General features: G+C 38.4%; 1 protein-coding gene across 1 annotated transcript; it reads left to right on the forward strand.

The window, feature by feature from the left end:
• Nucleotides 1-9,599: 9,599 nt before the first annotated feature.
• LOC128248833 (uncharacterized) lies at nucleotides 9,600-10,322 on the forward strand. Its single transcript, XM_052970955.1, has one exon. The coding sequence runs from the start codon at nucleotides 9,600-9,602 to the stop codon at nucleotides 10,320-10,322; it is 723 nt and encodes a 240-aa protein (XP_052826915.1).
• The last annotated feature ends 6,292 nt before the right edge of the window (nucleotides 10,323-16,614 follow it).

Raw genomic sequence — 16,614 nt, forward strand, 5'->3', positions numbered from 1 at the left:
GGTCAGAGTAAAATTATGAGTAAAAGAGGTGATAGCGAAACAATCAGTACACGGAGTCACGCACGCGAAAGCGCACGACTGAAAAAGTGTGGAAAGCGAAAAGCGAAAAAGAAGAAAGACGTGTACAATAAATTTAAATGTGTCAATGAATGAAACGGCAAAGATTCATAGAATCTGAAGTTTTGAGTGGTATCTGTTATTAAATAGAAAAATACAACAGAGGTGTGTGTGTGTGTGTGAGAGAGAGAGAGAGATAGAGAGAGAGAGAGAGAGAGGCAGGCAGACAGAAAATATAATCGATACAGAATTGAAAGCATGTATTTATAAGGCAAGTCCAAAGTAATACATACATTTGTTTTCCAAAGAAGAAACCATACTAAAGATGTTTAGATATCTTAAGGTAACTTGCATAGTATCAAGTGTTGTCTCGATGTATTTTGCGCTAATGTTATCTGTTGTAGAACTCATAATATATTCCACTCATCCACCCCCAGTTACTTGCCTATGTTCAATAGTCACAGAGACATAGATATCGTTACATCTGAACATTGCAGTGATGGAGAGTTACCTGACGATGGTGATGTTTCTTATAACTTTTGTAATAAATGCCATAGGAACCGCAGGATGTATGGAAACAAGTTTAATTATTTTAAAATAGGAAATGATCTCACGTGTTTTGATTTTCATTTATGATAATATTAGCTTAATTACATTTACAAATTTGTATTTCTATTATGATTTCACTTATACGGATTGAAAAGCTATCAGTTTCATTATTTAGATATCCAAATAACATTGCTGTGTTGCGGAGTAATGAGTCCACCAGATTATGGATCTTACACTGATTTATTCGGTAAAGATCTGTAGTGAAACCTCTTTCTCGGGCATTCAATCACAAATGATAACGAAGCTGCTAACATCTAGCCTTCAGCTGCCTTAGATCCTTGTGTCCACTACCCTGATTGGTTCTTATTTGCGCGGCAATTGTCCCCAGTTCTGCTTCGCGCCAGGGTGCATACCGTCCAATAGTGGCCTTCTAATAAGGTCACGTGAGAGAGTGATTGCTGCCTGTTCCCTGGAGCCCCCTGTACATCTATAAATAAGCCTGTTTGAACCCGCCAGTCGTCTTCGATTTCAGACCTCTCACAGGTCTGGTCGCTGACCACATACCAGCCAGCCAGTTTTCAGCAACGACGTTATCACCACCAAAGTACTGTCTACCACAATGTCGTCGCCAGCAACCTCACCATCAGAGTACACACCAATATCAACAAATACGGTTTTATCTCGACACTGTATGAGTGGATTATTTCCATCACGAACAACAGTCAGAACTAACCTACGAGAATATTCCGCCCAGGTAACCGGTCGTAGCATCGACGCTCAACACACTCGACATGTGACACCACAGCTCTGCTTTCCGGCCACAACTTCCTGCGTATGAACATTCTATATCTTGTGTAATTCATATACGAACTGGTATTTCTCAATCTCAGTGTTTGAGACTTGTAGTCTATGTTACAGACACTCTTTCTATATTCTGTGTTCCTCTCTCTCACACACATATTGTACACACACTATTGCTTATACGACGATCTGTTATTTCATATTGTTGTATACATACTTTTGTACACGAAGGCCTGACTTATCTACTGTGTTATTTATATATGCCGCATGCACGCACTACAGTTTCACTATGTTAATAAACTTACTCTATTTTTATATATAACGGTTGTCTGTCCTACTCTGTACTTTTACTGGCACTTGGCTCGTATCCCTCATGACGAGCCTTCAACAATATATATCATGTTTTTGCGTTCGACCGTGCGACGCGTTAAAAGGAGCTTTTTCCGTCTCGTCGCCATTCTCCTTTGGTTCGCACGGTCGTTCTATTACAGATCTTTACTTGAAGTCGTGTTACTCTGATCTAGTTCTTTTCTCATATGACTGCTCTTCTTACAAAGCTCCAAGTTTCTGCACTGGTTGTATTGAAAATCTTCTAAGAAGCCGAAATACCAACTGCTATTGTTCGAAGAGATAATTGCAGGCCTGATTTGTTTATAAATAATCATAACGTTTTGTACTTTAAAGATTATTTAGGCATATCAATGAGAATATGGCCGAAAAGGAAGATATTGTATTTCATTGATAGAAGCTGGGTCGAGAGAGTGCATTCTTAATCCATGGTATAATTGGAAATTTTCTGGCAGAAATGTGCATTGTGTGGTAGGTACCTTAAACGAAGTGCAAAGACCTATACATATGTACCGAAGATGAAGACAAAAGAAAAATTACTGAAAACTTTTTCAAATAAATTTATCATTTTAACTAGTAAAGGAATACGAGAATTACTGCGAATTTCAAAATTGTTATAGTTAAACGCATTGAAGCACACAAACGTACACACGGATACGCGCGCACACACACACACACACACACACACACACACACACACACAGAGATACATACATAAACATATAAATGATGGCAGTCGACTCGTTAAACGAATACGAACACGACTGACTAAATAAAATGTATCACAACATTATATGTTGTGTGAGCGACAATAGCTCTTGAATCCTGCCAGCAACTAACTGAACTTGTTGCAAATTCGATATCCATACAAATTCTGACTAAGTGGTTATTCTGGATCATTCCAATAATTTTCTCTGTGCATGCTCATGTGCCTAGTGATTTTTACACGTCTTCTGGAAGACAGTGTATGTGAGGTTGGCCCCAGCTAGAAACCTGTAATTTGGGCTTTCTGGATGTCTTCTCTGGTGGTTCATTGGGTCTGCGCAAGACATACATATGCGGCCACAGACATCACAAGCTGTAGGATCAATGGAATTGTCTTTTTGTGCTCATCTCCTTATGCGTGACCACTCGTTTTCATTTCTCTGCAATATGCTCACTCCGTATACACATGTAACAAATACCGTCGGTACATATGTATAGGTCTGTAGTGACACCTTATAGCAGACGACTGTTATATGTTCAATGTCCGGAGTTTTATCCACGCATGCGCAGGGACTAGTTCCGGAAGGAATACAGGAAGAGTCTCATGCGCATGCGTAGAGTTCGACACCCAGCTTTGACGCCTTTTCTCACCCTCTTGTTGACTGATCTCCGTCGAGCCAAGACGTCCAACAGAGCTCTCTCACATGTCAGCACCAGAGCTTCACAAATAACCACGGAAATCATTCAGAAGGTGTCTCAGTAACCTAGGGCGACGAGCTACCGAATTCCCTCCAAGCGTGAACTGAATTCCACTGTAAATAAATATTGTTATGTTATTCAGAATCTGCGTTCCGTTGTTTCTTCTAGAAATTTAATGTACGGAAGCGGTGTACACCTAATGGTGTATAACCACTTCCCTACAGGTCTTTGCACTTCGTTTAAGGTACCTACCATACAATGCACATTTCTGCCAGAAATTTTCCAATTATACCATGGATTCAGAATGCACTCTCTCGCCTTAGATCCTATCAATGAAAGTTAGCTGCTGTATCATTTTCTAGCACATGTATACACAATTCATCACTGAATCATGCACACGCTCACTTAACGCTGCCTCGAAGCCAAAACCCAGACCCTGCTCTTTGTACGGAAGCGACATTGCATGCTATTCGATCCACTCGAATAGGTACCTGCTGTCTTGTATAGATCGCCTAAAATTCTCTCTCCTGGTATTTATGATTTTTCTGGCCTTGCATCACATCCACATGTAACTTCACACTTTGCATTCACAGTTTTGAACGTTGTTCAATTTTTGCATTGTGCCCATTGCTGCAATAATTCATATTATCGTTCGTTTATCTTTTGACAAACTTTCTAAGGGAAAGAATGATGTAACGAATAGCTTCCTAGATTGTAAGCTAGGATTCGAAACCGAATCTACATCTTTCTACAAGTTCTTTCCTATTGTTCTCGGCTTTCACCCTGGGTGATTTATGAGTTAACCGCTAGTTTTAGATCAGTTCTATTGTTTAAGTGACTATTTCAAGTTAAGCTTAAGTCAAGGTAGATAGGAAACAGAAAGTCCTTTGTTTAACCTCACCTAATTTATTTAGAAAAAATGTAAACGTCGGACTAAAAATCGGTTCTACTTCTTGGTCACTTGGTGCTATCCAAAGAGCACATCTGTATTTCCTCCCTTCACGTATGATTTTCTCCACGCCCCTGCACAAATTTGACCCTCTCTGCCTGTTAACACAGAGAGGTAAATCTTTTTACTCTTTTTTTCTCCTTCTTTCATCCATTCTTCTAGTAGCCAACAAAAGATGAACTTAGCAATAATCTGTGTACTACAACAACTTGAAGAAGTTGTATCTTACATTGCGATGATGAAAATAAAGGGTCATTTCAATTAATATTTTTTCCTCTCATTCATTTACCACGTATAGATCGTTACACCTACCTACCTACCTACCTACCTACCTACCTACCTACCTACCGGCCTGCCTGCCTGCCTGCCTGCCTGCATACATACATACATACATACATACATGCATGCATGCATACATACATATATACATACATGCATACATACATACATGCATGCATGCATGCATGCATACATACATACATACATACATACATGATGGCTGTTCACTCATGACCTAGGAAGATCATCACTGATAATTGCCCATGCAAAATGTCAACAATGCCTATGCATAAGGTTATTGCATCCGCAGTCACTTCACTTGAGTTCACACCCGTAGCATCCATGCTTGCCGCATTGCTCCTCAACTTGACTGGGCATCGACTTGTCGCCTCGATAGCGATTGCGGAACCTGAATGTTTAAGTATAATAAACATTGCACAAAACTTCACAGACCCTCTCCATCCTATTGATATGATGCCAGAGCAAGATATCCAGTGCCAATATATAAAAGATATTGATCATGTCAAAAGCTTGGCATGGAGTACTGGTAAGTTTATGACATCCCATTTTGAAGGCTATATCCATGCAGTCCAAGAACAAGAGAATCCCACCAAGTAACTACTGCATATAAGGCAGAAAACGTTAACAGATAACAAATGTAGGCCTTGCAAAACCAAGATTGAAGACATCAACCACCTTATTGCCAACTGTGAGAGAATGTCTTCCAGATATTCAGTTGAGGCATGATACGGTGGCCAGAACAGTCTGGAACAAGAGAGCAAAAAGAAAAATATCCACAAACGAATTCGACCAATATTGAGACAGATGGGTCAAAATGATATTTGTGGAATTTAAAAATTAAAACAGTCACCAAGTTAAAACACAACTGGCCAGATATCGTTGTATGGGGTCACAAAGAAAAGATATACTCAGGTGTGGAAATCAGCTGCCCTCTGGACACTAATGTGGTTAGAAAAATACAAGACAGAGAACATCTATGGACCATTGATAAGGAGTTTGCAAATCCAGTACCGAAGATACACTTTCAGATTCCATTCCTTTTATTAATGGAGCAACAGAATATGTACTAACCTGTCTGGAGCAAAGTAAGGCTGAATTTGGAATCTTGGGGAGAGAGTGTAAATCCTTAATTCATATGCAACAAATGATCACGATGTCTGGAACCACAAAAATTTGCAATACTTTCTTAAGCTTTAAAGGATGATTGTTAAAACAAGACACTTTGCTTCACAATCTTGCTACTAAGTTGGTGGCCGGTCAAAATTTCCCCTAAATTAAGAGAAAAAGAACATACCTACATGAGTACATATCTGCATTTATACATCCATCCATCCATCCATCCATACATACATACATACATATATACATGCATATTTACAAACAGGGGCGGACTGAGAGTATTAAGGGCCCCCGGACATAACTTTACCGGGCCTCTTTGAATGTGTGTTTTAGGAGAGTTAACTTGTACAGTGCGGGCCCCTGAGAGCTCCAGGCCCTTGGGTAGTGACCGATTGACCGACGGCTCAGTCCGCCTCTACATACGAACAAAAATACCCTGTTGATGTTGAAATTCCAGTGAAGGAGCCTTGGATCTAGGTTAGAAATCGGCTCTTTCTCTATTGGTAAGAAATCTTGAAATGAAACTGAACAAAGACATACATACAGACATACACACACATACATTCTTCTTCTTCTTCTTCTTCTTCTTCTTCTTCTTCTTCTTCTTCTTCTTCTTCTTCTTCTTCTTCTTCTTCTTCTTCTTCTGTCCGTTGGTGCCTTTGAGCGGCACATCGGGCAGTCACTGCTCGCCATTTATGCTTCTTCCTAGGTGATGTTCAGTCTGCATAGGTCATCTTTGAAGGTACTACGCCATGTCTTCCTTGGTCGGCCTCTTTTGGCAAACCTCTCCTCTAGCAATTTTAGTATGTGTCCAGCCATCCTCATTTGACGAATGGAGATTTGAGCAACAGTCAAAACTTGAGGGGAGTAACACTGTTGTCAAAGCCGGGTAAAGTGCTGTACTCAATCACAGTGTTGCTGTTCCGGTTGGAGTTTGTACTTGATGTAAAACTGAGAGAACAACAAGCAGATTGCGCTGCGAGCAAATAATTACACCGTGCAACATCGTAGAACAATGCATGGAACACCAAAGACCACTAATAATAAACTTCATTGACTTCAAAAAGGCGTTTGATAGTGTGCATAGACAGACCCTCTGGAAGACTGCAAAAGTTCATGAAATACCAGACGATTACATCAGTCTGCTTAGCAGTTTCTACAACTCAAACTGCTGTATTAGAACAGAGTATGGATACACTGGTTTTCTTAAGATCGTCACCGGAGTAAGACAAGGCTGTCTCCTGTCACCAATGTTGTTTCTGATGGTCATCGATTTTGTTATGCGTAGATCAATGGTGCGACTGGCTGTATGCATACCAAGGATGACAAGGGATCAGCTAACAGACTTGGATTTTGCCTGTTGGTTGAAAATCGCCAACAGGTAGAAAGTGTACCAGTGAAAGTTGGACAAAAAACAGTTGAAGAAGTTACAAGCTTAACATATCTGGGAAGCATAGTAACAAGCAACGGTGATGCAGAGACAGATGTAAGCTGCAGAATTGGTAAGGCAGCGGCAGTATTTAGAAGACTAACAAAACTTCGGTGAAGCAATAACATAAGTATAGAGCTGAAGATTCTTCTGTACAAAACAACAATACTGCCAATAGCGATCCATACAGCTGAGACCTGGAAGATGACAGCAAAAATCGCCCGCCATCTCGACGTATTTCATCAGCGGTGCCTCAGAAAGATCCAAAGAATGACTTATCGAGACACAGTGATAAATGAAGCCATTCTCCAAGCAACAAGAATAAGGCCCCTGCATGCAATTGTAACCGAATCATACATACATACATACATACATACATACATACATACATACATACATGGTAATTGTTCTATCTTTGCAGATGATTGCCGTGTCCCTGTACTTCTTCATTGTCAAGGCCATTCTTACTTCCCATGCATGAGCTCTCGGATGGCTATTCAATCCCGTTGCAGATCTGCATGGTTAGAAGCATAGGTGACTGACAGAAGTTGCATCTTACTGTGCACTCTCAACTGGTTAGGTTTGCACACATCGCCACTCTTACACCCCCATAAGACTTTCAGTTGATGAAACGACAAATGAGGTCACCATAAAAAGACATATGTACCTTATAGGATTATAGTGATAAATACTTGTACAGCACGAATACCACTCCCTGAATATCCGTGTGACAGGCCGAAGTGAAATGACAAGTAACATGTGAAATTGTATGATTTACATAAGAGCGTCCTTCTAGAACATACATACATACATACACGTACGCGCACGCGCACATACATACACATGTATATATACATACACAAATACAATTATACATACATACATACATACATGGTGATTGCTCTATCCTCACAGATAATTGCCATCTATCTGAGCTTCCTTGTCGTCAATGACATTTCTCAGATTCCGTCGATGACTTCTCAGATAGGTATTCAGTCCCGCTGCAGATCTGTATGGTTTGAAGCATAGACGACAGACGAAAGTTGCAGCTTTCACTGGATTGATCGGATCACTTTGTGAGATATGATCCTGTGAATTGCCATATGTCTCTTTAGGTCATTAATCGACTTGCAAGCCCTTTCACACGCTGTACACGCCGAATCACCCGGTCTAGGAGGAATGACGTTGCATATTGCTGATCTTTCAATGGGACTTCAGATAGTTGACATACCTAATCCTAGAAAGGAGTACACAGTCACACGTTTTACACATTCAGCACTGTATGTTCTCATTGAGGTTCTGATGACAGACCCTCCAGTGCTTTAGGCTTTCGTGCTTATGGCACCTTCTGCAATAGTTTTACAATTTTCTATCATACATACATGCATACATACATGCACACACACACACACACACACACACACACACACACACACACACACACACACACACACACACACACACACACACACACACACACACACACACACACACACACACGTACAGACACACATATGTACATACACGCATACGTAGAAAAAAGAAAGGAAGAACCGATTTAAGGACGAAACGCTTAACTGTGTAGAATAGTACGAGACGTTTGGCGTTTGCCGTTGTTTCCGGTATTCAAATGCGCTGATATTATTTGTTTAAAATGTAACACACGATGAATGAATGAACGAATCATCGATTATCAGCGATCAATAATTCGATCTTGCTTTTCAAGTAGACCCCATTTCAATAAGGTAGATTATTTGAAAAACCCATGTCACATTACGTTAATGGAGAGACTTATAAATCTGTTTTAAACAAAGACACGCAAAACCACTTCTTATAATAAAGAGTCCAAGAAGTTTCTACACAGCACAGAAACCATATTTCAGTGCAAACATCACTTCAGGATTTTATACGTATTTACTTTCTCCTAGAAGAAAGTTCTAACGAGAACTAACGGTTCTTCACCCCCAGTTGTCAATACACCTGCTAACACATAGCTAGGGCTCTGACAGGTTAGAGTACATCTATGAACAATAGTAGTTAAAAGGTGATTTCACACTCCTTAAAACCCTAAAATTTCCGAACTACTACCGTACTACTACCGTACTACTACCGTACTACTGGATGCATTTTAAAGCCAATCCCAGGACATACATATATACTTATATACATGTACACACACATGTATTTATATAAGATATATATAAATATATATAACACAGGATCCAAGTAGGATTACGAATAAAAGAGGAGACAACAAAACAAATAGCACACGGAATCAGACTGAAAAAAGCGTGGAAACATAAAGCGAAGAACAAGAACAATCAAAGAAGTGTACAACAAAAATAAATGCATCAACGAATGAAGCAGCATAGAATCTAAAAGTTTTGAGTGATACCAATAATTAAAAAGAAAAAATACAAGAAAGGCTAAAAAAGAGAAAATTTAATCAATACAGAATTGAAGACGTGTATTTTTGTCTCTCTAGTTTGAGGTAATATATACATATATACATGCATACTATATATATGTTTATACATAAATATATATAATCTTTTTGCCAAAGAAGAAACTATCCTAAAGATGTTCAAGTGTTTTAAGATAACCTGCATAGTAGCAAATGTAATCTCGGTGTATTTTGCACTAATGTTAGTTGTTGTAGGCATTGCTATATATATCACCAACTTTCCAGTTACTCGCTTACAGTCAATACTCACAGAGACGTATGTATCAGTACACCTGAACATTGAAGCGATACAGAGTTACCTTACGTTGGTGATATTTCTTATAACATTTGTAATAAGTGTCATAGGTATTACAGGATGTATGAAAACAAGTTTAGTTTTATTAAAATGGGAATTGGTCTTAAGTTGTTTGATGTTCATTTGTGATTCTGGCTTTTTGGCATTTGCAAATTTATATTTCTATAACAGATTATCTGATATATCAGATCAATGGATAGAAAAGTTATCAATGACATTATTTAGCCTCCCAAATACCACAGATGACTTTTTGCAAGTGATGGCGGATATTGAAAGCACCCTACTGTGTTGCGGAGTAACGAACTCATTTGATTATGAATTTTATGCAGATTTTTTTGGTGAAGATCTTTACCCAAAGTCGTGTTGCTATGATCCTACTCACCTCTCATATGACTGTTCTTCTAAACACCCTCCAAGATCCCGCCCTGGTTGTTATGAAGTTTTTTCAAAACTCAAAAAAAACCAGGTGACATTGCTCATAGAGATAATTTTGGCCCTGATTTCTTTACAAGTAATCATAATACTTTGTACTTTTAAGATTGTTAAGGATATCAAAGCGAATATGGGCATAAGGGAATGCTCTACATCAACTTACTGCATCGACTAAGTCAAATGAAAAGTTATTGAAAATGTTTTCAAATAAATTTATCATTTTAACAGCAGTGCCCCAACATGGTTTCAATTCTCAAACTGAAGTTAGTAAAAGAATAAAAAAAATTACTGAGAATTACGAAATTGTTATAGTCAGTCTGTACATCTAATTACATACAAACATTCTTCAGATCATCATCATCATCATCATCATAATCATTTAATGGTCATATTCCATACTGGCTTTGGTTGAACAGTTAAACAGAATTGAACAAGTATGAAGTCTATTTCTTGTATGTCTGCTTTGGCACACTTTCTACAGTTTGATGCCTTTCCTAACTCCAACTACTTTACTGTGTGTACCATGTGCTATTTTCGGGGGACTAGCATTAGTGAGGTCATCATGCAACCAGCAAAATTTAAGATCCACCTCAACTGGTGCTAGAGTAGAGAAGCTTTATGCTATGGGATGAGGGTTTAAAGTGAGAGGGAAGGGTCCACAACAGAACAGTTTGTCTTTTCTTTTTGCTGTAGGGGAGCTACAGAATTAATTACATTACAGAAGAGAGGGTGAGAACAGTTAGGGTGGAACTAGAAAGAGATTAAAATAGTGGTGATAAAGATACCAGGTGAGTTGAAGTGAGTGGGTAATGGTTGCAAGAGTGAGAGATGATTAGATAGGGAAGAGAGGAGCAGGTGACAATTGTAGAAATTAGGTAAGGTTGATGACACGTGAACTAGGAGAGGTAGGAGAAAGGAGGCGGTTGACAGTGCAGAAAAGTCAATGGAGTGGCAGAGTGAAGAGCAGCAGAATAGTAAAAATAATAACAGTACAGTAGACAAGAGAAGAAAGAGACAGGATTGGCAAAAGGGCAGAGGAGGAGAGACGTGGTTGGGAAGGTTGAAAGAGTGTGGAACAGACATAGGAAATGGAGGAGGGTGTATGGTGGAAAAGGAGAGATAATTTCGTAGCTCAGCAGAAGTCTTGTAATCCTGAACATTTCATGTCTCTGATGCTTATGTTGCAGAACAAGTGCAAATCTCTTCCTTTCTACCTTACCCTTAGCTACGTATGCCTGTTGCCTAGCAACCTTTTGAGCCACTTGATAATGCTTCCAATGTCTAGGTTTTCCAAGCTTGTTTCTTAGTCTTTACATCTCTATCACTCCTGTCATTCCACCAGTATGTTACCTTCAATTTGACTCAGCTGGGATTCTGTTCCAACCACATGTCTAATCTGTAGCCTTAGGCAGGTTATACCATAGAAATTCCTTGTTGTCATCCATGCTATGAGTATCGATATTTTTCTCCTTGCAATCATATAAATGAACTAATTCTGACTTATTGTGGGTCAACTATTCTGAGAATCTGCAAGGAAACATGTTAAGATAAGCAGATTTCTAAGGTTTTGTCCCTCTTTTAACTCTTTTTTCATTCATTGACTCTATTCTAACATATTCAGTTATAGGTTAAATTCACACTTTATACAATGTTTCTTTCTTTTCCATCCACAGCTTGTGTTACCCTTTCTATTTTCCATCTCTAGCTTGCATTACCCTTTCTCTCACAAAACTTGGGAGCTCTCTTACCTTTAATGTGCTAACTAAACCTGTACCTACTAGCTATATCAGAACTTTTTCTCTCTGGGGTTATGGTGGCACATCACAGGCAAGGGAGCTCCCAAATTAGAATTTCTCTAAACCAATTCCCAACTGCAGGATCTTCTAGTTTCCATATCTTCCCTTTCCATATAGTCTTCTGTTTCTGTAGAAGGGTCTTATTAAAGCAGTCCCCTTATTAATCTTGCCTAGGCAAAGATAAATGTTTCTGCTGACTTGCCTATAACTAGTCTCATCTTAATTATCCTATTGCATACTTTATCCATTTCTTTATCTGTCCATTACTTTATCCACTTCTCAGCTAAGAGAATGTTTATCCCACCCCTGCTGTCACTATAAGTCACCCAGAAGAATTTGTACTGTTTTGTTTTGCATGTGAGGCATTTGTTGAGGATCCTTTCCAAATAAAGTCATAGGGAGTACATATAACAATGCCATTTTTGCACACAGCACATATGAATTTTTCTCCATTCCAGCATCATCTGTATCTCACCAGATTTACCTTTTATTGTTTTCCCCATGTTTATAGCTGTAGCTCTAAAAATTTGGAATCTACAGAAAGAGGGGTATATTTTCAGTGGTAATGATGTTTGGTTGGAGATTCATTACAGTCTGATGGCATCTGTGTCTATGAGGAATAAGAAAAGATGAACTTCACCAGAAGCTGATAGATTTACACATGATCACTTTTCTCTTTCATTTAATTTGTTACCATTCGTTCTTCAACTCCTGCTGCATATGCTGCAATAGGTGCCCTTTAAACTATTATCAATGAATAAATAAGTAAATATATGAATAAATATTCCTAATGTCATTAAGAATACCATTGTTACGTGTGTTTCCTATGATTTTATTTTAACATCGTTAGGAATATGAGACATTTTTGCACAGTCGTTTTGGCTCTGCCTATTTAATAGTGTTGTTGATAAGGTGATGAGCTGGGAGAATCGTTAGCACACTGGGCGAAATGCTTAGCGGTATTTCATCTGCCGCTATGTTCTTAGTTCAAATTCCACCAAGGTCGACTTTGTCTTTCATCCTTTTGGGGTTGATAAATTAAGAACTAGTGAAATACTGGGGTCGATGTAATTGACTAGTCCCCTGCCCAAAATTTCAAGCCTTGTGCCTATAGTAGAAACTATTTAACATTGTTGATTTGACATTGAACATATTTGATATCAGATGTTTTGTCCCTGGGACCTTTGGCACTGTGGAAATTTTGTTTTTATTGTAGTTGACAACTAACTTATAATCACAACTACTAAACTACTTGATTGCTGAATTTCATTTAGCTTTCTGCTTCATCTTATGTATATGATGGTTGTGATGGCTGGTGAAATATTGACAAAACCTGGAAAAGATAAATTTTCTCACAATAGATTTATTTTTTATCTTTGACTTGTTTCAGTCATTGGACTGCAACTATGCTGGGACCCCATTTTGGAGGGCTTAGTTGAGCAAATTGACTCCAGTACTTATTTTTAAGTCTGGTACTTATTCTGTCTTTCTCTTTTGCCAAACCACTAAGTTACAGGTTGTAAACAAACAGATACAGGTGGTCAAGCTGTGGTGAAGTAAAAACACAAAGGCACACAAACATATATATGACAGATTTCCACATAGTTACCATCTACCAAATTCATTCACAAGGCATTGGTATAATATCCAATGATATGGAAATTAAAAGATGGACTGCATAAAATACAGAAAGGGTGAGATGTGTACTTTCAACATTTATTAGTTGGAAATGAACTCCACTCATCACAAAAAAAAAGAAGAAAAAAGAATTAAAACGTATAAAGATGCAGACAAAAAGAGAAAACTATATATTTCAAATGGGAATTTGGCAGCACTATCTTTAGCTGAACAATTATTCTGTGCTGATGAAGGAAAATAACCTGTGAATCATGATACACAGATATTGTTTTGAGCTGTATGGAGGTGCTAGATTCCCTTTTTCGAAAATATAAAGACACAGATCATATCGTATAGCCAGCTGGAGATGATGTCACCAGGGGCTAAATTACAGCAACATTCGTCCTAAACCAGGACTGCCATGCTATGTTAGCAAACAATCTCTACTACAAAGTACTGTTGCTGAGTATCTCATGTTGTGGGTTTTAGAAGTAGTAATTTTCTAAAAAGAGAAAATAGATGAAATTCTCATGAATTTCGGAAATATGGATGCTATTGAGTACCCGAGAAGTATTGCTCATAATTACCAAATGAAGAAAACTTAGTAAAGTTACCTTCTTCGGTAATTGTTCTGTTTGGTTAGTTTAAAAAAAGAAAATAAAAATTAAAGGGGAGATAAGTAGTAAAAGATGTTTGGTCATTCTTTACTTTGCAATTGATTGGAATGGCATGTGGAAGACCAGCGGCACCGCAATTCATTGTTCCCGAACATGAAATCCTCAGTCGTGAATCAATCTCATTCAATCAGGAAAAGCTGGAGACAGCATTCTTCAGTGGTTGGCACGGCGTCGACTAATTATGAATATGTAAACCTGTGAAAATTGTAATTCACCATGTGACCTTTCTACATGTAGTGACGTTAGTGATGGAAAATTATGGCACTGCAAGCGTTGTAAAAGGAGCAAATCTGTTCGTTACTGTTTATTTTTTGAGGGAAGTCATATTTCTTTACTCAATATCATTTTAATTTTTTATTGTTGGTCATGAGATATGTCGCAAAATGATATTATGCACGAATCTTCCGTCAGTAGTCGAACTACAGTCGTGGATTGTTGTAATTTCTGTCAGAAAGTATGTAATGTTTGGCTCCGGCGTACTTCCACGAATAAAAAGAACACATTTGTTCACTTTTTGGCCGCGATCGCCAGTGTTTATGTTGTGTAATAAGTTAAGTTGACTTGTTTATGTTCCTTAGTTATGTACCTTGGCTTCTTTTACTACTTATTTCCCCCTTAATTTTTATTTACTGTTTTTCATCTAATCAAACTGAACAATTACCAGTCAGTTATATCGACCTCAATGTTAAACTAACTGATACTTATTTTATCGATCCCGAAGGGGATGAAGGGCGAAGTCGACCTCAGCGGAATTTGAACTTAGAACGTAAAGTCCAATGAAATACCTATTTCTTTACTGCCCACAAGGGGCTACACACAGAGGGGACAAGCAAGGACAGACAAACGGATTAAGTCGATTATATCGACCCCAGTACGTAACTGGTACTTAATTTATCGACCCCGAAAGGATGAAAGGCAAAGTCGACCGCGGCGGAATTTGAACTCAGAACGCAGTGGCAGACGAAATACCGTTAAGCATTTCGCCCCAGCGTGCTAACGACTCTGCCAGCTCGCCAATGAAATACCATTAAGCATTTTGCCTGACCAGCTCGCCGACTTAAATAGCTTAGCAATATTCTCGTTTATCATTAATTTGTTTTGTAATGGGAGATAACTCTAGTTTAACTCTTCCGATCTTATTTCACTTACCATCTCTCACTGATTTTTTTCTTTATGCATATATGAAATAGGAGTACGTTTGAAACAACCAGAGTAATTTAATACATTTAATTTTTCTTTCTATGTATGTGTATAAGACGGGAAGAGTTTATACAGTTTGGGTTCAACTAATTCATTGTAATCTCTCTTCAGTCTATCTCTTTGTCTGTCTGCCTGCCTGTCTGTATATTTCCAAGTGAGTGCATGCTTGAGTTTGCCTTCAATGCCAAAATGTACTGTTGAGCCTTTTCTAAAACATGTTCAACGTCCAATCAGCCTGGCCAAATCAGTAGTTTCCAAAAAGCTGCTTCCAATCATCTCCTTCCACATCATTGGTGGGTTCTAGGTGTAGAGGTAGGTCTGTTTGGTATGTGAAATGCATGAGTTATGAGAAGAATACAGTCACAGAGAGAGGGAAGTTGGGGCATTTTACTGATCAGGGAAGAAAAGCAAGTGAGAGAGTTTCGATATAGCTAGTGGGTACGGGTTTGGTTGGCACATTAAAGGCAAGAGAACTCCCAAGTTTTATGAGAGAACATAAGCTAGAGATGGATAAGAAAGAAACATTGCTTAAAGTGTGAATTTAACCTATATCTATATAGATTAGAATAGAGTCAATGAATGTGGAAAGAATTAGAAGTGGGACAAAAAATTAGAGATCTGCTTATCTTAGCATGTTTCCTTTCAGATTCTCAGAATAGTTGTCCCAATACAAGTCAAAATTAGGGTAGACCCTCTTTGATCATGGATGACCGAGGCACAAGTCCAGGTAAGATTGTTTATAGGACACCAGCATACCAGTCTCCCTTCTCCACGCCACTGATGTTATCCAAGGGAAAAGCAAAGACCAATATAGCTTGACACCAGTGATGTTGCAACTCATTTCTACAATTGAGTGAACTGGAACAATGTGAAATAAAGTGTCTTGCTCAAGAACACAACGCACAGCCTGGTTCAGGAATCAAACTGACTACCTCATGATTGTAAGCCCAATGCTCTCACCACTGAGCCATGTGCCTTCACAAGTTGGTATTAGTTCATTTATTATTTTTTTTTTTTAATCTTTCCAAATCTTTTAGTATCCCATATTTTAAAACATAGAAGTGAAACCTTTGAAAAAAAGAACAATTTAAAAATCTGTGTTTTTCATATGTCTCTCCCCAACTTTCATTGAGCCTTTTGCATTAGCAGACACTAAATTGATTTTTTTTTTTTTGCA

The sequence above is a fragment of the Octopus bimaculoides genome, chromosome 10 (assembly GCF_001194135.2).
Source record: "Octopus bimaculoides isolate UCB-OBI-ISO-001 chromosome 10, ASM119413v2, whole genome shotgun sequence".
NCBI classification, from domain to species: domain Eukaryota; kingdom Metazoa; phylum Mollusca; class Cephalopoda; order Octopoda; family Octopodidae; genus Octopus; species Octopus bimaculoides.

Coding starts and splice junctions, on each gene's coding strand:
- LOC128248833 (XM_052970955.1), top strand. CDS start 9,600: ATGTTAGTTGTTGTAGGCATTGCTATATATATCACCAACTTTCCAGTT.